This window comes from Thermobia domestica, chromosome 15, assembly GCF_964235325.1.
Source record: "Thermobia domestica chromosome 15, izTheDome1.hap1.1, whole genome shotgun sequence".
Lineage (NCBI taxonomy): Eukaryota > Metazoa > Arthropoda > Insecta > Zygentoma > Lepismatidae > Thermobia > Thermobia domestica.
Window position 1 is genome coordinate 89,292,454 of NC_137468.1, and position 27,203 is coordinate 89,319,656.

A 27,203-nucleotide genomic window follows, 5' to 3' on the forward strand; every position below is an offset into this window, starting at 1 on the left:
CATACAGAATGACACTGTCAAAAATTGAATATAAATTTGTTAGAAAAATTAATAATAATTAATTGGCAGAGAACAGAATGGCCCAAACAGTCCCGTTCCCGCCCATAGAGGATTTTGGCGTCGATGATAGATGTATCAAAAATCCTATATATGTTACCAATTTCTACGAAAATTCCCTTTATCCTTATTTGTGAAATTAATGTCAAAAGTCCCACAAAATGGGATTTTTCGCACGGGTTGGCATCACTGTTGGAAGGCGACAACTGGCAACCAGGGTAACAAAACCTGGGAGTAGTGATGCCAATTTGCCCCCCCCCCTTTTTTTGGCTAAATCTAGTTTATTTGGAGAGGCATGCTGGTATTAGCCACACAAATCTACGAAATGCTTATAGCCTTAAGTATTGCTTATTTTATGAAACTCTTTTTGCCATTTTTGGCTTTTTCATTAGCCGTTAAATTAATTCTAAATATGTTTTCTTGTTTGAAAATAAAATGTAAACTTCAAAATAATGAACATATTTGTTGTTTATATACAGTAGTATTAATTGATTTCTCAAGATAGAGGATGAACATTACGCAACAAACCCTATTTTTTATTCTTCTCCTCCCCATCCACAGATTTACAGGCAGGGGCGTCATTTAGGGAGGGCAGGAGGGGGCAATTGCCTCCCCCAAGAGGATGAGGAACACATATACTTTAATCTATTGTCTACTAATATACTATTACAAAACGTGAAAGTCTTATGTCGGTAGCGCTCTTGCCCCCCCTCAAGCAAAGTCTGAAATGACGCCCCTGTTTACAGGTACTTAACAATACTTGTCGACTCAGAAAGAATTTTAATGTCGCTCACGTAGCTACTTTTTATTTCAATTTTCGCATTTCGTTGCAAGAATGAGCGCTTTCTTATTCAAATATAGTAGCTGTTCGGTTCCTTAAGCCACGGAAATTGTTTTAGTTTATTAAAGAAACAAATATAATATTTAATTTAACTTAAAACACTCAATGCGTTCATGACGATTCGTGTGGGTCTACGGAGAAATAAGAAGTGTTGTAAGGATTATGACCTACCAAAAGAAGTACTACTGAAAACTGGGACAACGGCAGTCTATACAACCAATCCAGAATTCCAGCACCTCGGCTAGGTGCGACGTCACCGATGATGGCTTAGTTCAACTGATAATTATGGCTGTTGAGTTCCACAAATCAGTTGTTGATGGATTTTATTGTAATTCTGTCATATACGTTGTTGCTCTCCAGTGAATAAAATTCAAGGTTTCAAATTTTACTATAACTCACTTATAATCCTATACAGAAGAAAGAGGTTTAAAATCTCTAATTTTTGGTTATAGGTTAGCAGTTCACAACGGCGCCGACTTTCCAAAATTTACGTGGGTGCATATCAATATGGGACATGTGATATGCTTTCAGAAGAAGCTCGATATTTTTTTGATTGATTTCCTTTTAGTTAAAATCTTTTATGAATACTGTACGCAAGACAAACGAATACAAACCCGGAACCAAGGCTAAGGATAAGTTACTGTAATGAATATTCCGAACATATGTAATCATAACATTGAGTGTATACATTAGTGCAACTTACATGGTGCACAGTGTTTGCAAGAGGCAATAACATTAACAAGTTGCTAAAAAGAAAATACTACATTCATACAAATTAAAATGAAAAGGAAAATCTTCATAAAAGCACATAATTTTAAGAGTATTGCAGAAGGAACTTGCAAGAATTTTATTGTGAACATAAACTACAAAATGACTAACTTACATGTGTTCCTTGGTTGCCTGTGTACAAACATTTGAAACATACCACTATTTTTAGAGTTTAGAAATTTTAACTTCCACCTCAATGTTTTAATTGCTTGTTATTTTTTGGTAATGGCAAGGGAGAAATATTAATTTTATTTTGTTTCTACCAAACTAAAAATCCTGTGGGTGCGTAGGGCCCACAAGATGATTTGTGTGGGTGCTGAAGCCCCGGTGCACCCACGTAGTCGGCGCGTATGGCAGTTCAAAGTGTAACCATTTTTGCGTATAGAAGCTTATTTCTCAAGGCTTCTAGTTTTTTCTTCAGAGGCTGTTGGCAACACTGCCTGGGAGCCAGGTGGAGACCAGCCAGTTCGAGCGGAGGAGGATCGGAGCAGCGCGCGTTAGGATCTCGATTAAGGGGCCAGACTACTAAATATTTTTCAAAAGCTAACAATTTTTCTTTTGCCCGTTTTTCGTAAATGAAAAGAGATAATTAAATATAACTTTCCACAATAATAGATAATGTTATTCTACACCCGAAAATATGAATTGGAAGAATTTTCAGTGTTGCCATCCATAGAAATTACAATATTACCAGAATTTGAATTACCCAAAAATCTAGATTAAGGCAGCGAATAGAATATAAACTCAACTGTAATTGATGACTTATAATGATGTCCATGTTTCTTGTTAACTACCGTACTTTTAAAATAATAATTGTATTTATTTTTTAATAAGCTACATAAGTTATTACAAAGTAAATAACTTATTGCAAAATAAATACAAATATTATTTAAAAAGTAGTTAACAAGGAACCCAGACAGCATGATAAGTCATCAATTACCATTGAGTTTATTTTTCTAGTCGCTGCCTTAACCTAGATTTTTGGGTAATTCAAATTCTGGTAATATTGTAATTTCTATGGATAGCAACACTGAAAATTCTTCCAATGCATATTTTCGGGTGTAGAATAACATTATATATTATTGTGGTAAGTTACATTTCATTATCTCTTTTCACTTACGAAAAACGGACAAAAGAAAAATTGTTAGCTTTTGAAAAATATTTAGTAGTCTGTCCCCTTAATATTTCATTTCAACATTTCTGAAAAGCCAGACCTGATACATATTGGTAATCAGGTGAAAAACTATGAGCAACACCTACTTTCGTTCAGGAAAGAGAAAAAGAAGTAAATTTGTAGGGCAGTGAAATCAACTATATTCAAGTTTACATATGAATCACTGTAGATATAAGAAAATGTGTGCAGTTACGTAAGAAAGGCATCTTGTTCACATTAATCTGAATAAGACTGGACACGGACTTAACGATAGGAACTATCAAGTTGGAGTGGCGTATTTACGATTTTGTTTCGGAAGGGGGGCTTTGCTAACTTTCGGGGGGGGGAGCTTTGCTAACTTTCGGGTGGAGCTTTGCCTGAAAATGTGAAAATTTTGCAAGATATTTCATATACTCTAATATAGTCAGATTTGGGGGGGCTTAAGAACGGAAGACCTCCTAAATACGCCACTATTGGAGGGAAAGAATAATTTTTATCAGGTATGCTTATTTATACAGTTACTATAACATGAAGAAAACTTGTAATTCTGAGGTGAGAATGTTCAACTCAAATATAACTTTTACGATGACCTTTTCTATGTTCTTAGGTTACATGACTTACGTAAAGCTCTGGCTTGATGAATTAATGCCAAGAATGCAACCCCTTCTATACGGTAATGGTGGTCCTATCATCATGGTACAGGTAAGATTAATTGCATTTTTTTTTCATGTACGCAATGTCTAATGTGACAAAATATCCACATAAACAGTCTCCTTACTGGACTTTGAAATTATTGCAAAAGCTTGAATTCGTAATAATTTTATTTCAAAAAGCCTACAAGATGTGTCCATATTTTCGTTCTAAACTAAACTATACGTAGAAGAAAATATTCTAGGACTTACACATAATTGGATACAAAAAGTCATTTCAAGTGTAATTATTTTCTTTTAAACAAGAACATAAGGTTTTGAATACAGGCTTTTAATACAATAAAAATTACTTTTAATGGGCCTCTTATTAAACGGAAATTTATCTTAAATTGAAATATTTCACGGTCGCACGAATTTAGTTGTAAAAAAAAAAAAAAAGTTTTAAATGTCCTTGATTAGGCGGAACCTATGTTGCGAACAACAGATAATAAAAGAAACTTTTTAACCGAAATTTTCAAGTTTCAGAATGCAGCGTTTAGGCACAGTCAAATAGGGGAGAGCACAGTCAAGTAGAGATGCGCACGAGACAAGATTTGAGTTTGTCTCGTCTCGAACATGTGCTGTAAAAGTGATGTCTCGACTCGAATTTTGTCAGGAAAATTCTGTCTCGACTCGTCTCGTGCGCATCCCTACAGTGAAGAGACATGAAAAATTCTGGCATAGAATCCTTGTCTGATGTAAATAAAGCGTTCCTTGGAACAATGACGTACGAATTTCCAGATTTATCAGCAAGTAATATTGCTTGTTTGAAATACTGTCCTTTAACCACCTGAGATATGGAAGAAACATTTTCGATATACAGGAATTATTTGACTGACAAAAAACAGCACAAGGATTTTGTCAGAAAATATCGAAAACTACATATGCATCATAGTTAGACACCAAGTATATGTAGTTCAAGTAATAGTCCAGGAACTTTAGCATTTTTCTTCGGAAAAATTAGAAGCCAAGATTTTTCTTCACAAAAACGTTCATTAGCTCATTCTAAATGACATATCAAAAGTCCCCGAATTTCTGCTGTACGCTTCCCCTTTTTTCGGGGGGTAGAAGTAGGGGAGGAAAAGGCAATTTAAAATATAATCAAATTCAGCTTATTTCTATGTTAACCTAAATATTCCGAATAAAAAAAGAAAATTTACCGGGAACGCTTAGCACATTCGCTCGTAAATGTTACACAGGAAGTCCCAAAGAATATCGGGTCGGGTTTCGGAAATATGACGTCATCAAAATGGCCGACATCAGAATTCGTAGTGTTTTGTGGGAATGGTTATAACTTTCCGCAGAATAATGGTAAAACCGTCGTTTTTGTTTCAGATTGAAGATAATTAATCACCAAATGTACGGAATGAAACGTGCTGTCTGTATCGTTAATTTCTTTCCAGATACAATAACAAAAAAACTAGTTTTTGAGTACCTGTTCTTAAGTGTAAATGCAAATAACTCAGTAATCATAAAATATTTCAAAATATATCTTCAAACAATGGTTGTAGAGCATTATAAAGCCTTTCGAACGGTACCTGTACCTGCATTTTTTTTTTTTTTTTTTTTTTTTGTATTTTGAAATGTAAGGAAGGTATGTTATTTTATTTAATAGACCGACTCTTGTAAAGACAATATAAGCCTACTTTTTTAAAAATATTTTGAAAATAATTGGATATAAGATTCAATATCGCATTTGAATCCGTATGTTACGCACACCCCAGACACAGATACAAAAACGAATTTACAACGTTCGGCGGTAGGCTCTTATCGTTTGTAGAATGAGAAATGTAAAATTCAGAGTAATAATGAATAAGAAATGTAAACTATTCAACTTACCTGAAATGGTTTACTTATTGAGTTCCTTTGCTGATTGATAAATAATAATTGTAATTATAGCAGGTCAGGTCCACCTGGTTTGTCACCTCTATTTCTACAGCATCCATGAATATTTCACGTTCAGAGATTCCTTCCGTTGGAGTGAGATTCAAACAGGATTGTCCGTGACAATTTGCACAAGCAAGAGAGCATAACAGATCCAGCTTTTGACATCCACACACATTGCCGCATCCTTTAAAACATGAACAGAAAATAATTTTTAAAAGGGACGGTGGAGTAGGTGGCTGCATTGATCGAATTGGTACTAACAAATTGTCTTTCAAAACCCAACCCCACTCCTCAGGATTAATTAGTTTCCGAGCCATGTTTTTACGTGATAATAAACCCGAAACAAATGTTGTTGTGCTGCAGCTTTTAAATCGATAGACTTATTTCTCTTCACTGATTTGGTGAAATAATGATAAGGGCAATCATTTACTGAAGTGTAATTTGCAGATGCGCCGAATAAACCAAAAAAACTGTATGCCATTGTCAGTTATTGCTGCATGGGAAACATTACTTCGATTAAAAATTTCTACGACATGTTTAAATCTTGACGTTTTTGTAATAATTTCAAACAAGCTGATTTTCCCTTCTGAAAAATGGCAGATGTTCCATCACAGCCTGAAAAAGCATGTAGAGATAAAATGTGATTTTTGCATACACCTTCTAAACTCCTTGATGAGTAAATCTTCGGCTCTTTTCCTTTTCCTGGCTTCAAGAAAAAAAATTCTAAATTAGGCGGAGTTCGAGCTATTACTAACAAATCAATATCCTCACCAACAATAACTGTAGAATTAGAATTAATTTTTGATATCGTGAGTGCGGTTTCTACAATGAGGACATCAGCATCATTCTCTCTTGTTTGACATCAATATTGGCAGCCTTGAATTTATCAGTGAGCAAACCAATCAACGTACTTTTGTTGTTTGCATTAGCGAGGAAGTTTTTCTTGGCTGATAATCGCAACCATGTTTCCATCAAATATAATTGTTGTTGATGCTGCTTTTGAGCACCGTCGAAGTTGCTCCATGCCGTTTACATTTTTCTGAGGATTACCATATCCATCAAATACGATGACAGTATTTTGACCGAAGTGTTTTTCCACATATGCCACATATTTATCACAAATATCCATGAAAGATTCGTTTTGACGCCACACCACTCGATGAATGAGGAACCCTCCATCAACGACGTAGTTTGCGTTTTCGAGATCAGGATGAACATTGGTCGGGTTGAAGATGTTGAATAAGGATGATTTCTTCGATTTTTTCATTCCAGATGCATCAAAAAGAGCCATTGGGTAAGGAGCCAGTTCAAAATTTAAACATGCTCGAATGTCATCATCTGATCATTTGATTACGCTGAATCGTTGAAACAACAGCAGTGGATCGACAGGCACAGTAACATCATGTACCGTAAGGTGACTGTTCACTGTTTGAAGAGAAAGAACCCTATCAGTACGATAATATTTTATGTCATGAAAATTGTCACCAACTTTTCTTTCCATCATGGTTGCTCCAATGTTCAGTGCATCGTAGCAGTTTATCTTCTCCACATTACCTGTAACCCCTGTTGCTATAGACATGATCACTTGTACATTTGGAAAAGGGTTGTGCACACTGAACCACTCTGATACTTTCCTAACATCTTCTTGGTCCCGTTTGATTCGAGATTCTCGTGTATCTACATGCTCTTCTTCACTTGCAAACAAAATCCCACAAAAGTTTTCTAGTCCTTTAGAAATGTTGCTCGCACTTAACAAACCAACAACAAACTTAGTTAAAGCATTCTCTTTTGTACTTGTTCCATGCACAAAGCCTCCTCGCATCTTTGAAGACTTCATGAGTGACTGTTCTATAATATATCTGTTGGAGTTCCACTAAAAAATTTGTCTGTTCGCTTAACAGTGAAAAAGTCTGCAGTAAATTTTCTATAGATCTCTCCATCCATTATGTTCTCCAACCTTACCACGTCTTGTACAAACAAGTTGGTACTTTTAGCGTACAAAAAATGTTCTGCGGCGTGGAAATATGGAATCATCCTCTTCACTGAAGACAAATATGCCTTCCAATCATCCATCCTCTCTGCCCTAATAAACTCTTTGAGGATTAACACCATATCTAAATACTGGTCTCATAATTGTGCAGTTGGGCATCTCTCTTTTAGTTGGTTTTAGTTACAAAAATGCAGGTACAGGTACCGTTGGAAAGGCTTTATAATGTTCTACAACCTTTATTTGAAGATATATTTCGAAATATTTTATGATTATTGAGTTATTTGCATTTACACTTAAAAACAGGTACTCAAAAACTTTTTTTTTTTTTTTTTGTTATTGTATCTGGAAAGAAATTAACGATACAGACAGCACGTTTCATTCCGTACATTTGATAATTAATTATCTTCAATCTGAAACAAAAACGACGGTTTTACCACTATTCTGCGGAAAGTTGTAACCATTCCCACAAAACACTACGAATTCTGGTGTCAGCCATTTTGATGACGTCATATTTCCGAAACCCGATCCGATATTCTTTGGGACTTCCTGTGAAACATTTACGAGCGAATGTGCTAAGCGTTCCTGGTAAATTTTCTTTTTTTATTCGGAATATTTAGGTTAACATGGAAATAAGCTGAATTTGATTGTATTTTAAATTGCGTTTTCCTCCCCCACTTCCACCCCCGAAAAAAGGGGAAGCGTACAGCAGAAATTCGGGGACTTTTGATATGTCATTTAGAATGAGCTAATGAACGTTTTTGTGAAGAAAAATCTTGGCTTCTAATTTTTCCGAAGAAACACCCATTTTTTGACAAAAGTTCCTGGACTATAATTCAACTTTTTTCCCGTGGCCCCGCTAACGCTCTCGCCTTCGGGGCGAGCGGTCCCGGGTTCGATTCTTGATGGGGGCACTCGGTCGAAAGAGTGTAACACGGTTTATCAGGCCAGCCACCCTGAATGAGGGTTTCCTGGGTTTTCCTCATTCACACCAGGCAAATGCCGGGGTGCTACCTAACTTAAAAGGTCCCAGGCCGCTTCCTTCCTTCCCTAATCCTTTCTTCCTTCCCCGGATTGTGTGCTCGCCGAGGGACGCCATCCCTCAAAACGTGAAGGGCTAAGTGGCCTTAGATACCGAAAGCCCAGAAATCTAAATTCCATCCCCCCAACTTTTCCCCCTTAAAGATGTAATAAAATTTCTAATTTAACTCTTGACTGGTGCATATTTACCCTTTTCAGTGAACGTTTTCGTGATTTTTTAGTGCATATTTGCTTGCATATTTTGCTGTTTTTACTGCATATGGATCCAAAATCTACTTATAACATATAATGGTTCATTAAGAAACAATCGCTATTAAGTTGTTTCTTGAGAACAACATCCAGTTAGTTTGATGGGTTACTAGTCATAGGAGGACATATCAAAATCTCTATAAATTATTCAACAGTGATTATGTTTATTATTTCCATAATATTTGTGCTTTTATTTACGTCACAATCATCTAACTAAAGGAAATAATAAGCAACCCTTTTACATTGATCCATAAACAAATTATATGTAAAAAAAATAAATAAGATAAATATAACAAAAACGAGAATTTTAGGAATTAGGGATGCATTCGAGTCGAGTCGAGTCGAGATTTAAGCCTGTCTCGACTCGTCTCGAGAAAATGTTGTCTCGACTCGTGTCTCGACTTGAAAATATGTTTCTGTCTCGACTCGTGTCTCGACTCGACAGTCTCTGTCTCGACTCGACTCGAATTCGAGTCGAGACGTCTCGAAATTCGAGTCGAGACAAAATGTACGAGTTAAAATATACGCACACATCAGCCAGACCATCATGACCACCTACCTAATTGTCAGTATGTCGACTTTTGGCATGGATAAAAACGGCGACACGTCTTGGCATACACGCAATGATCCTTGATAGGTCGCTGGAGAGAGCTGGCACCACATGTGCTCACTCAGGTCACCTAATTCCCGTAAATTCCGGGAAGGGGGGCGATGTGTTCTGACGTCACGTTCAATCACATCCCACAAGGGACATCACTCAAATGTCCGGCTCCAATTTCAATGAAACTTTTTTTGTTGATAGAAGGCATGTATGCATCATTACTTGTGATGACAAATTTTTGCCATGGTGCATGTTTTCTATTTTTTTAAAAATAACTTTTAAGAATTGTGATGTGGTTATTAGAGATTACTACAGAAGTCCCTTACTACCCTTTGTAAACGGAGCGTTAATGAAGAAAAGTGAAGAAAAACCATGTGGACACATATAAGTCTTGGGGGGAAGTCGTATGGTAGATATGACCTTGATGGCAGCCATCTTGAAATCCGCCATTTTGAATTAAGGTCAAGTTTTCAAAATGGGAATAGGGTAATATGATACATAATTTCGGGCTAGAATTTAATTAGAAAAATAATGGTGAGGTTAGTTTTAAGATACACCCATTTGGGGGAAAGTTACAGGCATATTAATTGTTTTTACTTACTGTGTGCGTAAGTCCCTTCTTACTTTCGTCTCAAGACCTGTAAATCGATCGCAACGGCAGAGCCCGGTTTCGCACTAGTGTTTAGAAATCTTTAAACTCACTTGAGGCAATATTTGTGGATTATTGTATTGTATTTTGCCTTTAATTAAATTTGAACCCACTTCATGATCTTGTGTAAAGTATCACTAAAAGAGAATTTCTGTTTTTATGGAGAACATAAGCATGGCAATTATAAAAGGTGAGTAAGGTGCGTATGTATTTATAAGAAAGTTTATTTTACGAGTCTTTTGTGGTTCCGCCAACCTATTCTTTAGTTGTTTTTTTTTTTCAAAATACTCATATCTCATAAATAAAAGAGCTATTATAAAATCTCTTACCACTATTCTTTAATACTTATAAAATTTTATGTATTGTAAAAGCACTGGCGAGATATTTCTTATCGCCCACTAAAATTATGGTGGAGCTCCTTCGTGGCTAACGGTTAGCATACTTGCCTTTGGCGTGGGAAACCTGGACTTGATTCCCGGTGGGAGTTCATGTGGTTCGGATTCCACGTTAATCAGTAGGTCCACGTCTCACATAGCCTCGCTGCTGAACGGGACGTTAAACTCAGAATCAATTCAACTCAAAATTATGGTTTTGACTTTATTATGACGTCATTAGTTTAAACGCCCAACTGCCCAGTAATTATAAACATTGACTACATTATAAAATTGTAATTTGTGACGACTAAAATATCAGAAATTAAAGATTATTCTTTGGGTTTTGGAACATTTTGAACAACGTGAAAAACTGGTACTGCACCGATACAACACACCTTTTGGATTTGTCATAACATGTCTTACATAGCTTTGGTTCGATTCTCAATACGGACTGCAACTACCCGTTAAATTGTGCATCCGAAAGGCACTCTTTGTTAAACCTCGCTTATCACCGCTCATCTTAATAATATATAGAACTTCACCGCGAAGCAAATGTTGCATTTCTCTCTTTCATCCTAACACAAAACAAAACTAACCACAGCTGTGACACGATGGAGCTATTTCGAAAAGAAACAAGCTGTGCTTCATAGAGATGTGTACCAAATGATAGAAGTATAAAGCATTGTTTTCTTTCCTGTTTATTGATATCAGTTGGTGTTCTTAATGAGTTTACTCATTAGTTTAGAAAGAGTATGTATGGAATTTGGACATATGTTGTACGTATTCTCCTGAGAAATTGATGAGACCAGAAAAGTTATAAGGACAGATGGAATAGGTTTAAGCGCATCTACGTGACTTTATCAAATATTTATTCTCCATAATGGTACCACGCGGAAAACTTGGTATAGGCCTACTTTTATCTTTGCCTCCCTCTGTTAGCTGTTTCGTATCATATATATCGGATGGTTTTGATATTTCTTCTGATCATTAAAACAACAATGGTACCTGTGTGCGTGCAGAAATGCAAAAGCACAAGGTAACTTCCTATTTGTTTTGGAAACAACAAACCCATTTCACGTGTGCGAGAGAAATTGAGCACAGCGAGATCGGGTGTTTACTCACGGTCAGTTCGCACCAGGAGTCCATGGTAAAAGATTTGGCTATCTCGAAAACACTCGCAAAACCTTACAAATACAAAAGACTGCGCTTCAAAGAAAGTTTAGACACAGATGTTTCAATTTTCTTTTAGCATCCTTCTTCAGCAAAATAGTCGGTTCAATGTATTCGAAAAAGGGAAGGGAGAAAGGGTGAATTTATATTTTATGTGGGGGGTAACGTTGTAAGTAGTATAAACAATACATACCGCTTCCGATTCTGTACTGAAGCACTTCCTTTAGCGGTATATCACTAGATCTATCCTGACCCTCATCCCACCTCAAGTTGTAAAGTAGAAAGGGACAGAAGTATTCAACATGACTGCGCACTTGAGTTTCAGTTCACAATACGAAAACCAGTGAGCAAGTAAACAGTCTTTTGTAGGATCGTGTTTTACTTCTTGAATTTATTTTTGAACATTTCTGTGAATTCAGCAACAGAACGCAGTAGAAATACGGACTAGTTTTTACTCCAACCATTACTTTCGCTCCAACCCAGGGATGCCACATTTATGATTTCGTACTAGATTTAGTGATTTTACTATTGAACTAGTGATCTAGTACGTACTTTGGGTAAATAGGCACATTCTAGTGATTTTTTTGCATTTTTTTTCTGACGCAGACAAATGAGAAGGAAATGGTTCTTAAAATAAAAGGAAAAAGTATATTGCAGTTCAAAACAAATGTAGAAACCTTAAATTATTTTTTCTTTTCCCTCTGACTGAATGAAACCCTTGCTGTGTAACGACCTTAGGTAAACAACGGCTATCTTTGGTCCGCTACCTCCTTTTGTTAGCCGACATGAGATGGGTTACTTTTTTTTCTGGAAGAAAGTGAAGAAATAATTATCCAGTACATTTACGTTTTGTCAGGCACACAGGCGCAGTCTGTACTTGTTTCCTAACAAATTTTAGCAACATAACATAAATGAAACATATGTACCAGAAAATAGAGGCAGTACAAACGGAAATTTTCATCTGTGACACATTTGATGAGAAATATAGTTAGATGTCACGTGCAAGCACTCTAAACATGTCCTATCCTGTAATTCTATTCGTATGTTTATGTAGGTGAGACTGAGAAATCAAGAAACAATAATAACTGTTTTTTTTCCAGGGGAAAAATCTAAAGGTGAAGGGGTGTTACACTGGGACTTTAATTGCGTCCTTTGTACAAGATTAACAAGTAATAGCAATTTTTTAATTTATTTTAGTTCTTGGGGAGAGGAAGATGGAAGCGAACCCTCGTAAGGACCTCTGCAAGGAAACATGAATACTATCCGCCACTGTTTGTTACATTACACAAAATAGTTATATATATATATATATATATATTGAGTTTTAGTCAGGGTTTTCATTCTGCAGGAGAGGGGGGGATAGTAATACCTGACGAACATTTTCTATTCTCAGAGTGTTGCAATGATAGCATTTCCTCCATTATAACTTGGCCAAGCTAGTTGAATTATATGTAAGGATTAAGTTAGCCTAAAAAGCTTAAATTTCTATGGCTGTTTTACTCTGTACCCATGTTTCTCATTTTCGGTCTACGGGACTCTGTGTCCGGAAATTTTCGATGGCTTCCAAGTCGGAAAATAAGTGTATCAAAGGCATATATATTATATCTATGGTTATATGAGGCATGGATCTACAGTTTAAAGTGGGATACCGGTAACAACTTCATTGAGCTTCCACCGTAAATCGAACCAGAGTCTCCCGCGATCAAGGCGTATGTGTTAACCATACAGCCACGAGGAAATTCACATAAACACACACACATATATATAGTTGAGTTGATTTTGACTTTACCGTCTCTTTCAGCAGCGAGGATATATGAAATGAAGACCTACTGATTAACGTGGAATCCGAACTACATGAGCTCGCGCCGGGAATTGAACCCGAGTCTTCCACAGCAAAGACGCGTACACTAGCCGCGGAGTTCACACACACTCACAGAATCAGAGTCCTCACACACCAAGGGTGAGAGCTGTGCCACTGAGTCACAGCGGCCACGGGGCTAGGTCGAGTCCACTTTACGTTCATAGTTTCTTAGTACATAAATGTTACGATTATGAAATAGATTTTCCTTAACGAGCTGCATAAAAACAAAAGCTTTCGAAATGCATTAAACAATTAGCTCGATTTGAGTGTGAACTATAACTCACACTCGATTTGAGTGTGAGTTATATCAGAGTGTAAATACGGATACGCACCAAAGGTCGAAAACTTAATACACTATTTCTCCTATATAGTCAGCATGTATCAAGCAATCGTTCAGCTTTCATTTGAGAGGATGGAAATCGAAGGCCCCTGAACAACTATGTTACTAATGTGCGGAATGTATTTATCTTACAGTGAACTGCTTTGATGCCAAGTGGCCCAACTCCAAAATTGAAATTTTCCAGGAGTGAAAGTTGAAGTTCAATATCTCATGAACAATCCATATTTCTTTTATGTTGGGAACCAAAACTATAACTACTGTATGTAGTTCATTGTTTTATATCTTAGTGTTTACAAAAATCCTTTTAAAAAATACCTATTCATAGAAGTGAATAGTATTTATCTGTACTAGTTCTTGGCATCCAAGCAGTCCATTTATTGTAATACTAGCTCAGCATACCCATCGCATGGGGGCTGTATTTGGAAATCAACACCTGTGGAAGTATCACCATTCATTTCAGTGACCGCGAAAACTATGGATTTGACACTAGTATCAATCAATATGGGCTATTTATACATGTCTCGGTATTCCTCACCCGCTGACATCAGGACCGCATACAGTAGTAGCTGAATTTGCAAGTCATCGCTGATGGAAGTGTCACCATTGATCTCAGCGACCTTGAAAACTATGGATTTGACACTAATGTCGATCAATTTGGATTACTTTTACTACATGTCTCGCTAAACGCCCCCGTGAGACCCCCTGGTTCCAATTTTGACAAAAATGCTTTGCCTTAGACTGGGACCTGGACCAAGGTATCCGTGACCAAAATTTGGTAACTCTCGGTCAACTTGTCTGGTTCCAAGGTCGGTACCAGTAAACGTCCCCCCCCCGAGACCCCCCTGGTTCGAAATTTAAAAAAACCGCTTCGTCTTGATCTGGGGCCTGGACTAAGGTAATCAATTATTATTATTATTATCATTATATTTGCAGTACAACCAAATACAACGACATTAACTATTAGTTCTAATTAACTGAATTGAGCTGAAAATTAAATCTTGATCTTTAAAGATTAACTATTAATTTTATGCGTTCTGTACCTTTCTGAAGGAATAAAAGCTGGAATTGGTTTCAAAGCTGTTTCTGAGTGAATACTTTCTTCAAAATAATATTAAAAATTATAGAAAGATTTTCGAGACATTCGAGTCGAGTCGAGATTTTTAAGAACCGTCTCGACTCGACTCGTGTCTCGACTCGAAAATTCGAGTCGAGAAATACGTTTGTCTCGACTCGTCTCGAATTTTACAAAGTGTGTCTCGACTCGAATCTCGACTCGAATTCGAGTCGAGTCGAGTCGAGATTCGAGACATGTCTCGACTCGAGCGCATCCCTATTAGGAATGATCAAAAGGTTGCGATCTTGGCCAAAAATTTTAGGAATGATTCAAAAAATGCATCAAAAGATTGTGATCTTAGCCAATAAATAGTTTTTGGATCAAGAGCCACAAAATTTTTGAACGACACCTAAATAGAGTTTTCGTACTTTTTACGGAATAAGCACATCATACTGAGTTAAATGATATTTTAGGTGTGGATACGCTATAGGTAGTTCTCCAGACATAAGGTCTACAAGAACATTTTCGCCTGAAATATATAGGATCTTTTGATCCCAAAAAGAACTTTTGATATTGTTGGACAAGCAAAAGGAAATAATCAATATATCTATTAACAGTTGACACTTTTTTCTTTCCTTAATTGATTTTTTCCTTAATGGAATACTCAAAGAAAGGGTCAATCGTACGCGTCTCCCGGGATTCATCTTATCTTCACTAAATTTGGCGTTAGATAGACTTGAATTGCTATAATACAGGTATGAATTGTTACTCTTTTGTTTCCAAATTTATGAGGTTTTCAACTTTGATTTTAGACTCGCAAAGATAACATATAAGTCATATCTGTCCCTCAGGGATTTATCAATATTATCTTGATCAAATTATCTAGATATTCTGAAATTCTCATTTTTACTAAATTTACTTGAACTTGCTGTCAATATACAGGACACTTTCGCATGGTACTCAAATAAAGCTTACCTCTCTGCGTACTGAATCCTTAACTGGGTAACTGCTCTTAAGCCTATAATCTTCAAGACTATTTTGGATAACTTAAGAAAATGAATTAAATTATGAAATTCAACTTCTTTAATTTGTTCTAAGGGTAAAAGTAAATGGTAACATGTGAATATGTATATTTTTATTCGTTTAGGTTGAAAACGAATATGGAAGTTATCATGCTTGTGATACTGAATATTTAGCTGCCCTTCGTGATTTGTTTATCTCCTACGTTGAAGACGCAGCCGTCCTGTACACCACAGACGGAGCTGGAACAGGCTACTTGAAATGTGGAAAGATTCCCGGCGTCTATGCAACTGTAGATTTTGGACCAGGTATGGGAGTTATATACTATTCTTAATATGCCGGTACTTTATTTGCTTACACATTTTGACTCAAAATTTCAAGACTATCATCGGAAATCTGGGTAAAGTTACATGCAACTATGAGTAAAAGCACCGAGATCTTCATTCGCATTACTGACATTTTGACTCAAACTTTATATGTAGTGAATTCTATATTTGATGGTCATCATCAGTTCCGTTGAAAACGATCAACTTAGGCAGGTAGTCCACTTACAGAAAATAAGTATATTTTGAATCAAAATCTGTTATTATTGTAAAATGCGTTTGGAGTTCTGGAGCAAAAGGGAAATGCATGGTTCGATCAGTCAGCAATGTATAAAGGTAACCAAATGAAAGATGAAATGAAATCTTTGAGTTTTTCCTCCCACGGTTATGCCGGTTAGGCTAAAGAAGACAGTGATGATGAGTAATGAATGAAATGAAGAAAGTGGGAGGAAACGGAAGAACCCCAAGGAAACCCACGCACACGGTGTTTGTCCACCACGAAGTTCACTTGGTGGGGGCTGGGATCGAACCCGGGACCCCAAGCACCAGAGATGAACGCTCTACCACTGAGCCACCGTGGCTCCTAAAGATAACCAAGAAAGTTCTGTCGCTTTTTGTGGAGGTCAGTGTTCAATTGTCCCTCACATCGTGAGTTCAATGCGAATGGATATAAGGCGAAGGTCATCTGTGGGTGTGGGTATATCCAACATACTTCCTGGTTGCGCAAGTTCAGTTACACCGTGAACTTGCGTAAGGGAAGAGTGAACATGGGACCTCCACAGAGCGTCATAAGGGCGTGTATGCTGTGCGAGTTCAAACTGGGATCAAACGCCGCTGCAGTAGGGCGGAAGATATACCAGGCCTTTAATGAGGGTGTCGTGAGTACGCGAACAATACAGCAGTGGTTTAACAAGTTTAAGGTGACGAAACACTCGAAGACGCACATGTACACAATGAAGATCTTCAGGCAGCAATTGAGGCGAAGTGGCCAGACATGTGAGAAACTGGAGCTACAATTCAGTTGGAGAGTACAAACCATTCTGCAGCACTTCCATCAATTTGGGAAGGACTAGAAGTTGGGTCGATGGATCTCAGATGATTTGACTCCGGGCCAGAAGGCAACGCGAGCAGACACTTGTTTTTCTTTGCTGTCTTGTCTGAGGGATGAGCCATTTCTGGACAGAGTGTTGACATGTGATGAGAAGTGGGTCCTGTACGAAGCTCCATGGCGCCGTCATCATTAGTTAGCATCCCATGAACAAATTCTAAAACAGCCGAAACCAGCACTGGACCAGAAGATCCTCCTGTGTGTTTGGTGGACTGCTCGCAACATCCTGTATCGGGAACTGCTACCAGCTAGTCAGAGCATCAATGCAACTGTGTACTAACAGCAATTGAACCGTATTCAAGAACAATTCAAAACTCTGTAGCAAAGGGGTCCTTAGGACAATGTTACAGGGGTTACAGAACAATGCTAAGCCCCACGTTGCTAGGTTGATCCGGGACACCATTCTACTCCTTGGATGGGAAAACACTATTGCATCCATCATACTCCCCGGATAGTGCACCGTCCGATTATCACCTGTTCCATTCCTTAGACAATCACCTTAGAGGACGCCATTTTAAGTCCCTAGTAGAGGTGCAAAGTGCACTTGATACCTTCTTCACTTCACGGTCCACCAAATTGTACGGAAAGGTCGTTGATGCTGATGGGGACTATTTTTTATCTTCCAGGTACGTCTTAGGTGACATATCAATGTTCGAAGGTAGTGGTGGGAAAAACGACAAAACTTTCTTGGTTACCTTTATACAATCTTTAATAATGTTTTTAATTATTTATTCAGAATAATGGTACTTCGTGTATATGAACTCACAACTTTTGGCAACAGATCAGGATTATTCAATATATCCACCATTACTTTCTATACCAGTGTTTCTCAACCTGAGGGTTGCAAGACTGTTTGATGGAAGTCTCGAAAATAAGCGGAAGAGATAAATATAATTAGAATATAATACTGGAAAATATTTTAAATATTATTTTGAATTGTGTTCTGACAGGCAAATTTTTATTTGTATACATTCTGTTAAGAACAACAAAAAATAGGTCTACTAAATATTTTCAACAGATGCAGAGTTGTTTGAAAATCAATTTAAATGAAAGAGGTACGATACATCTAATGCTACTTCTTGCTTGCGAAACCATTCTTTAACCTCTTGTAGTAACTTCTCATCGTTATCAAACGTTCTACCATGTGGAATATTCTTCAATCTACCAAGTAGGCAGAAAACTGACCAAGCCAGGTCGGGACTAAACTCTGGTGAGGCATCAAATCCACCCATATCTTCAATTTGTACCAGCATCTGGGGCGCAGTGTGCAATCTTGCATCATCCTAGTGAAATTTCATGTGAGTTTCTTTGAGCCAATTCGTTTTGTTATAATTGCTCTTTTTTAGCTTTTCTAAAGATCTTCTTTGTTGATACATTGTTTCTCAAGAATTCCAAGAATTGAGCCCATCTCAGACCTAAAACACGGTGACCACGATTTGATCTTTGGAAAGGAGAAAGCGTTGTTTTTACTTAACTATCGACCTTGTATGGGTCCATGGCATTGACTAACATTAAGAAGAAGGTTCAGGTTGACAAACTCAAGTCTCATCACAGTTATGACGCATTTAAACTCTTCAATAGATGGTCCTGGGAAAGATTCTATAAAATCTAAACAGAATTTGCATAATTTCTCTTTTGGAAGGTTTGGTACCCATTCTGAGAACAAATTTCGGTATGTAAGATCTGAAAAAAACTTAAGAGCACTTCCTTTTGAGATTGACAATCTTTCCATCAGTTGATAAATCGTTATTGTCCTGTCATTCCTGACCACTTCCTCCACACGAACCAAAGTTTGGTCTGTTTCTCCAGAAGAGGGTCTCCCTGGCCTGTCTCTCTGAAATCAAAATCATCAGTGTGAAAAAGTTAAATCCATCTCTGTGTTGTTCCATCTAGGATTTTGTTTCCATACACCGGTTGCAGTAATGAATCAATTAGTGTGGCTGAAATGTCTCCGGACTTAATCAGGAATGTGATCACCATTCATTGTTGGATTCTAATGTTTACTTTAAGCTCTGTACCTGAAAGATTTTTTTTTTTTTTTTTTTTAATGTTTTAATTGTGATAGCATATTTGAAAAGAGAAATGTTGGGATTTAGATTTCTGGGCTTTCGGCATCTCTGGCCATGTTAGCCCCTCACGTTTTGAGGGATGACGTCCCTCGTCGAGCACACTATCCGGGGAAAGGGAAGGAAGGAAGCGACCTGGAATCTATATGTTAGGTACCATTCCGGGATTTGTCTGGTGTGAATGAGGAAAACCCAGTAAAACCTCATTCAGGATGACCGGCATGGAAATGGCCGAGTGCCCCCATCGGGAATTGAAGGCCAAAGTGTTAGCGACTACACTACGAGAGGACACGAAAAGAGGAATGTTTCTATTAGCTACATTAATTGCATTACGAAACAATAATCACTTTTTTTTTTTTTTTTTTTTTGCTAGGAGGCCATCGTGCATTATTTAATGACGGTTCAATTTATTACGAATCTACAATTATGATTGTACTTGCAAATATAAATTCTTTCTCTAATATAAAAGTATACCAGATATTAATTATCTACAGTAAAATCTGTCCATGGGGTAAGCATTCAGTGAAAATTATCCAACTTACAGAAACTAAGTGTATTTCTGTCAATAATAATAATAAATTGTACACTTATTGGCAATTGAATTAGTAACAGCTGTTGTTCTGGGGAAATAACTCTGCGGTCGTCTAGGTGAATGTGAATGTAATAGGAGAGCGTAATATATATTTGCGATTATTTCAAACCTCGTACGGGCTGCATGAGCAACAGTAGACTACAGGATAGACAAGACACGAGACCTCAACACATTTGATCGTGGCCAGTTTGTTGGGGCCAAAGTACGGATTTATTCATCTCTGAAGTTGTGCAGGCACTGGGCTTTTCAAAGCCACTGCATTAAGAGTATACCGCGAGTACTTGGATTCGAACAAAACCACGACCGCCAGGATCAACTGTCGTCGCGTTGATGACATGGGTCGCAGTCAGCTAGCTCGGATGGTAAAAGCTGATAGACAGGCCACAATGCAGCAGATCACCTGTCAATTCAATGCTGGTTGACAATCATACCATACATAACTATCCTCTCGTCATGACGTACAATAGCAAGCGTCCACGAGAGTACCTTTGCTCAAGGTTGGCAGGGGTTAGTGGGATGGGGCAAGACTATATCATCACAGTACCTGGATTTCTTAGACGAAAACGGGCCAGACGTGTCCACTTTGATGTTAAAGTCATTTTTTTTTACCTTGATGTAAATGTAACATAAATTAGTCCTTTAAATTGGACTGTTATCATAAAATTTAACAAGGATGTCCTATAGCACAGCATCAAAAAGATGCTGTTTGCAGAAATCGTACAGAAAATGAATCTCTTAAAAATTGGCGTCTGCAACACGACGATTGTTCTGCACCAACGCTGATACCAGATTTTTTGCTCCTCATTCCCCCAAAAATATATATACAGTAAGAGACGCTCATTTAGTTTTCGGACTGATCGATCCTAAAATCGTAGAAGCGACTTACAAAGCAATAGTGTATATTGTAACGTTCAAACTACTCTCCTCTTGATGTTATTCACTTAGCCCAAGGTTGGCACTAATTCCCAAACCAAAGCCAGAACGGTTGTTTCGGAATCCTTGTATAGTATCTTAATAATGTCGTGTTTCATTTTCTTAATATACTATACAATGAGGCGACATCGGCCAGTTTATTACTATGTTATTTATTTATTTATTTTTTTCTAATTTCTGGGGGCAAAACTAAGTTTCTCGTCAAAACATATCGAAATTAATACGTTAAATACATCAATATCTTACGTTTTAAACTATCATATCATTGCATTGTGTGATCTAAATTTTCAGTTAAAAAGTCAAATCTTTGAGCTTTACGTCCAACGTTTATGCCGGCTAGGCTAAAGGAGACATTAGAAATTGGAAGAACTCCGAGAAAACCCACGCACACGGTGTTTGAAAGTTCACCTAGCGCAAGCTGGGATCGAACCAAGAACTCTATGTACCAGAAGTGAACGCTCTACCACTGAACCACCGCAGCCCCTATACATATAGATAGGTTAAAGTCACCTTACCACGAGAGGTGGCTTCGGCCACATGACTAAATAGTGTGGGTGGACAAAGTCAGAAGTCTGTGGTGAGCTTCAACCCCATTAAAAAAAATATATTATGTTGCATGCTTACAATAACATAATTATACAGAGAATCAAATTGTCTACTTCAAAACCAATAAAATTGTTACTTTGAAAGTAGTATCACTTTCACGGGAAGAAAAATCACTTCTGCCATTTTACGTCTGCGAAGAGAAAGCGATTCTTTCGCAGGCTCCTGGGAATATTTAAATTCTTCCAATTTGTGACTAAAGCTCATTGGATTCATCATCATTTATAGGGAAGATGAAATATGTAACCGATCTTCTTACGCATGAAAAGGATTTGATAAAACGCAGGAATCAATTGTTCACTCATCCCTCCAAGGTAGATACCGGCCTTTCCAACACTCTGTGACATATCATCACAACCAAGGGTTAAAAGTGAGTGGGGACGCCGTCCTCCCAGTTCCCAAAAAATATCTATGACGTTCTCCCACTTCTAAATAATTACAATGGTCAAAGATAGGCACGGGGAACGGCGTTACATCATGCGTCCCCCTACCTTTTCAGATGCACTTTTATCCCCGATCGCAACTGTACTTCATTTTAACGTAACCAGAAAAACCCATGGGTGCTTTACTTTCTGTTTGATTACTAATTTTGATTTTGACGAGTTCATGATGATGATGTTTTGATGCTTGTAAATTTTGTCTATGATAGTTGAGAGTAGTACATCATGCAAATCCGCGCTCTTATTTTCCCCTTTAACATCGCTCGAATTACACTAATGATCCTTTTCACATTACAGAAAATGAGGGGTTTTAGAAAATTGTTTTAATCCTAGGGGGAATTTCACTACAATTCCCTGTTCAGCGTAAGCTCTAAACTCCGATAAACAAAATATTTGTATCCTTCCGCTTGTCACAAATACGATTGGCTAGTGATGTATCACTCCCACTCTCCACGGGGAGGAGCAAGTTATACAAGTGCATTTTGACAATACTGTCTCGTGTTGTCCAGATACAGCAGTAGCAGAAAAAAAACTCGAAAGATTAAAAAAAATGAATGACGCTGGTAAACAATTGTTGCTTAGTGAGTAAAGGTTTACGGTGTTTCACCACAACACTCACGGAACCGGGATTCATGCCAGCCGGGCTTGAAAGCAGAACACGAGTCAACAGTTGAATAGGCGCCATAATTACTGGCATGCTTTGTGTTTATTTCTATTGTTACGTTAACCACACTCGATTGCAGTATTATTAGATAATCCGTATTATATTTTTGTCATTTATAATAATGTAGCAGTTCTATATGGAGCTTCATAGTGAAAGTAATAATCAAATCATATGAACTACTTTGCGGAGGAGTACAAGCGTCGGTAGGCCAACAGCAAATCAGTGAGATTTAGTTCCACGTAGCTTTGTTTATCGCAGTTTAGAGCTTAGGCCGAACAGAGTTTAGATGAGGTGTCTTTGACCATGCCAAGAGCTTGTATTAAAATGCAATCTTTAAGTTTTACAGCATAATTGTGGGACGTAAAACTTAAAGATTTCATTTTAATATAATCTCTAGGCATGGTCAAAGACACCTTATCTAGCAGTGAAATTTCCCCTAGGCTTGTAATTTCTGTGTATTTACTGTACTATAGACTAATCAACGGATTTTGCGCCTCAGACAAACCGTGGTCTGTAGTTTACACCAGTTTGTAATTGTTCTGTTTAAAGACAAAAGTACACTTGGAGTCACGCGGCACACGAATCTAACGGCGAACCTAACCAAACAATGAGCGAAACAACGACTGTCTGAGCCAATAGCTATTTTAAAGTCGACAATGAATATATGACCACTGGTACGGTTCTTTTAATAAATTTAAATGAATATGCAGCGTACCTACTTCATTTAACTGTCACCAAAATAAAATGTTACGCAATCAGATGAAGCCACGCAATTCTGCGATATTTCAAGTAATATTTTATGTTTTCTGACATAATTACTACCAAGTATTTATTCAACTATCTGAAGTTGCAAGAAAATGCGAAAATTTAGAGGAAAAAGAAGAGGTTTGAACTACTTTTAAGGAATTATCATCAATTCATAAATTTAAGAAACTACAGCTGAATATTATCAAAACACCGAATATTTTATTTTCAGGAATGGATGTCTCAGCCGCTTTTCTTGCACAAAGGACCTACGAACCTCAAGGGCCTTTGGTCAATAATGAATATTATCCTGGCTGGCTGGATCATTGGGAAGAAGGACATTCTACAACAACGACTAATGAAACTGTCAAAACATTGGACGAAATGTTAGCGGTTAATGCATCAGTCAATCTTTTTATGTTTCATGGAGGAACAAACTTCGGATTTATGTCAGGTGAAACATTGTTTATGTGCTGCATTCCAGAAAATAGTTTATTGCTTTGTTCTATTCAGTATTTTTCGGTTTTGTTTAATTTTGTTAGTTTTCACTTAATTGTTTAAGAAATTAATTATTTTTACCTTCGTTTCTTGTCATATTATTAGAGTTTTGAGGACTTGGTCCATGGTTCGCATCTTCTAGATTTATCTCATTAGAAAGAAGAAGTTTTAATTATTGTAATAGTTTCAGATTGTTTACATTAAGGAGCACTCTGATTGGTGAAATTATAAAGACCCCAACGATTTATCCCTCTACATGTAATGTTTCCCTCATCGCCTCCGTAGCGAAGTCGGAAGGATACGTGACTACTGATCACAAGGTTGGTGGTTCGCGTCTACCTCGGGGTATTCTTTTTAGTGTTTTTTTTAGACTCATTTTAATGTAAGCAAATCACGCATATAGGTGATTTAACGTATTTTAGGGGAATAATTTTGTGGTTCGTTGGAGTTTCGTCAAGTCTTTGCTGCTGGTGGTGGGAGTAATTTTCGAAACGGAAGAGGGGACACCGCGGATCGTCTCTGCGGGGTCGCCAATTTTTGGAGAGATGTCGTTAGTTGCCCATCAGTAGTCCACCAACGCTTAGGGCATGGGGGTACATTGTTTGCATATTTGTCTTTAGTATTGTTGGATAATTAGAATGATTGTCACACAAGTTACAACTGTTACAAGAGTGTGTAGGCTACGTGTAACTGAGGGAAGTGCCTTCTACTTGTGCTATTGTTGCTAGTCTGAACAATTCTCAGAGGACAAAAGTTATCACATTTTTTACCTTTCTTAAGATTGTATCGGTCGCCGGGAGAGGATTCGAAAGTGTAAGATACAGGACAAGTTAAAACCAAAACTTCTAGGGAGTATTCAATTCGTTTCAAAGATAGTATCTATGCGAGAAGTTCAAAAGCCCAATTATTAAATTTAACTATAAGTTGGACCTCCTAAAATTTAACTATAAGTTGGACCTCCTAATTGCAAAACGAGAATTCCGAATATTCATATACCATTTAGAAATTATAATTTTCCATGTAACATAGATTTCAGTGAAGTCATGTGTCCTTTCTCTCCTCAAATAAATAAATAAATAAATAAATAAATAAATAAATAAATAAATAAATAAAAAGTGTCTTGGCAAAATTCCTAATTCGATTTCTTATGTAATTTATCACCTCTATCACCTTAAAAATGTATCACCTCTTCATCCCTGCCCGCATTTTTCTCCCAGAGTATTATGCTTTGTATTAGGCTTTCTTACCGAATTTTTTCCCTAAGGTGATAAAGCCTTTCTACAAGAAAAAAGATATATCAGGAATTGAGATTTCTGGCCTTAATTATTATTATTATTTAGATCGTAAACAATTTCCAAAGGGAAACAAATTATATATCATTTTGATGCCCAAATGGAAAACAAATGTACAGAATTCAATTTCAGCGCTTCTAGAAGATATTGAGAACATAAATGTGAATCCCACCAATCCATCAAGAAATAGCTGGGCTTTTGTAGATGAACTACATCTTCTAAAACTATTTTAAAATAGTTAATTTAATAAACTATTTCTTCCATTTGGAAATATTGTCACAACGAAAGGTTAAGTCAGCCTTTTTTTTAGATAAAAATTATATTTTAGTTACATTCAGCAAAAAGCAACGAGTCTTATATGGAACGCAATTGTTTTCTCGAGAAACAAATAGAGCATTAGAATATTTTCCAGCTGCCGAGAAGAAAGCTGCTGATATTTTTTCAAACTAATAAATACCTAGGTAATTAATTTGACGTGATACACTTACATCTGACAGGAAATTGCACTGATAAATTTAAAAGTGTTTTCGATGTACACATTTCGAGAAATTCCCTTTGTAGTTGGCCACATAAATCTACCACCTACCGTTCCAACAATGTATCGTACAGTTATCAAATGTACTTTTTGGTCTATATGATGAAATGAGGGAGTAGCAAAATGATCATTTGCTATGAGAGCAAGCATTTCCTTCTGAGAAAACCTTCTTGAACATTTTTTGCACTTCAGTTGCTATCAAGACTAGTGGCACTTAGCTATTTACATCCAACATGGCAATGTGTTGTCTGTTATTGGAACTTTACCACCTGGAAAGGTACTTGTTGAGATATCTTTTGTCTAATATGAAAATAAATTTATTTAAAAAAAAAAAACTTTACTAATCTAATTGTTGAAAGAGAGTAATTTATTAATTCCAACGCTTAAAAAAAGAATATTACAACTAGAAGTGTAGAAACTATGGAATTTGTAATAGTATCATTGTAAGCATCAAATATTGTAATTTTCTTCATTTTTATGGTAATAAAATATTCCAATTTTTTTTTAAAAAAAGTAGAATATAAACAAATAGTTCAAGAATACTTGACAATCTTTGTACCCTCATTTACAGTCATCGATAAAAGAAAATAGCATTGTTCAGATTTCAAGTTTCCAGGTTTTTTTTTTTTTTTTTTTTTTTTTTTTTGCTTGTCGTTGATCAGTCACTCAGGACTACTGTTTCATATACATAGAGATTAATACTAAATACAATTTTAACTTTATCATCTGTAAGTTCAAATTAGAAATATTTTATTTTGGTTCTTCTACCTACGATGACAGTTTCCATTTCGGTTTTTTTAGGAGCCAACGATAGATACAATCCTCAACCAACATCCTACGATTATGATGCTCCTTTAACAGAAGCTGGAGATCCCACTGAGAAGTACTATGCCATCAGAAACACCATTGCAAAGGTCAGACATGTTTTCCTTAGCTAAGTATGTTCATCATGCTTTATTTTAAATGTACTACTGTATGCTTGATTGAAAATTTTCATTTACTCAACTTTAACTTACTTTATTCACGCATGAATCTACGGTTATATAAGCATTGTTGCAAACTTTATCAATGTTCATCATATTTATGGAAGGTTTGAGATACCAAATTACTATAAACGGCACTTTTTATTTATTTCATTTGGGAAGAACATAACAGGTAATTACAATGTTCATATCAAAGTTACATAGAATAACTGTAATACATTTACAAATTCTATACTAACCCATACAATGTACGTATATCCAGAACATTTTCATATTTTCTATTACTCGCACGTATGTTTCTATTGGGTACCTGGGATGAAAGGCAGAGACTAAATCCTTACTATTTAATTTGTTATTTAATATTTTGTACAAGTAAAGCATATCAGTTAACACTCTTCTGTAGTTGAGGGACATTGTGCTAGAAGTTTCATTAAGCAAAGTACTATTATCATATCTGGGGAAGATGCCTGTTCTCTTATATACCAGAAACTGTAGAAATTTATTTTGAACTCTTTCTATTTTAATAGAGTCTTTCTTCGTGTGGGGGTTCCATATAATAAACGCGTTTCTAATTTTGATCTCACAAATGAAAAATATAATTTCAGTAAAGCATTTGATTTATTAAATTAACTTGCCATTCTCAAAATAAATCCAAGATTCCTGTTTGCGTAATTTACAATT

The 27,203-nt window shown here is 36.7% G+C and overlaps 1 protein-coding gene across 1 annotated transcript in view; it reads left to right on the plus strand.

Moving 5' to 3' along the window:
• LOC145671558 (beta-galactosidase-like) overlaps window positions 1-27,203 on the plus strand; it is a 66,880-nt gene that overhangs the window by 15,211 nt on the left and 24,466 nt on the right. The window contains exons 5-8 of the mRNA XM_081740745.1: window positions 3,427-3,521; window positions 15,869-16,049; window positions 23,447-23,668; window positions 26,341-26,453. Of these exons, the coding sequence (XP_081596871.1) occupies window positions 3,427-3,521; window positions 15,869-16,049; window positions 23,447-23,668; window positions 26,341-26,453 (611 nt within the window). The remainder of the gene's footprint in view (window positions 1-3,426; window positions 3,522-15,868; window positions 16,050-23,446; window positions 23,669-26,340; window positions 26,454-27,203) is intronic.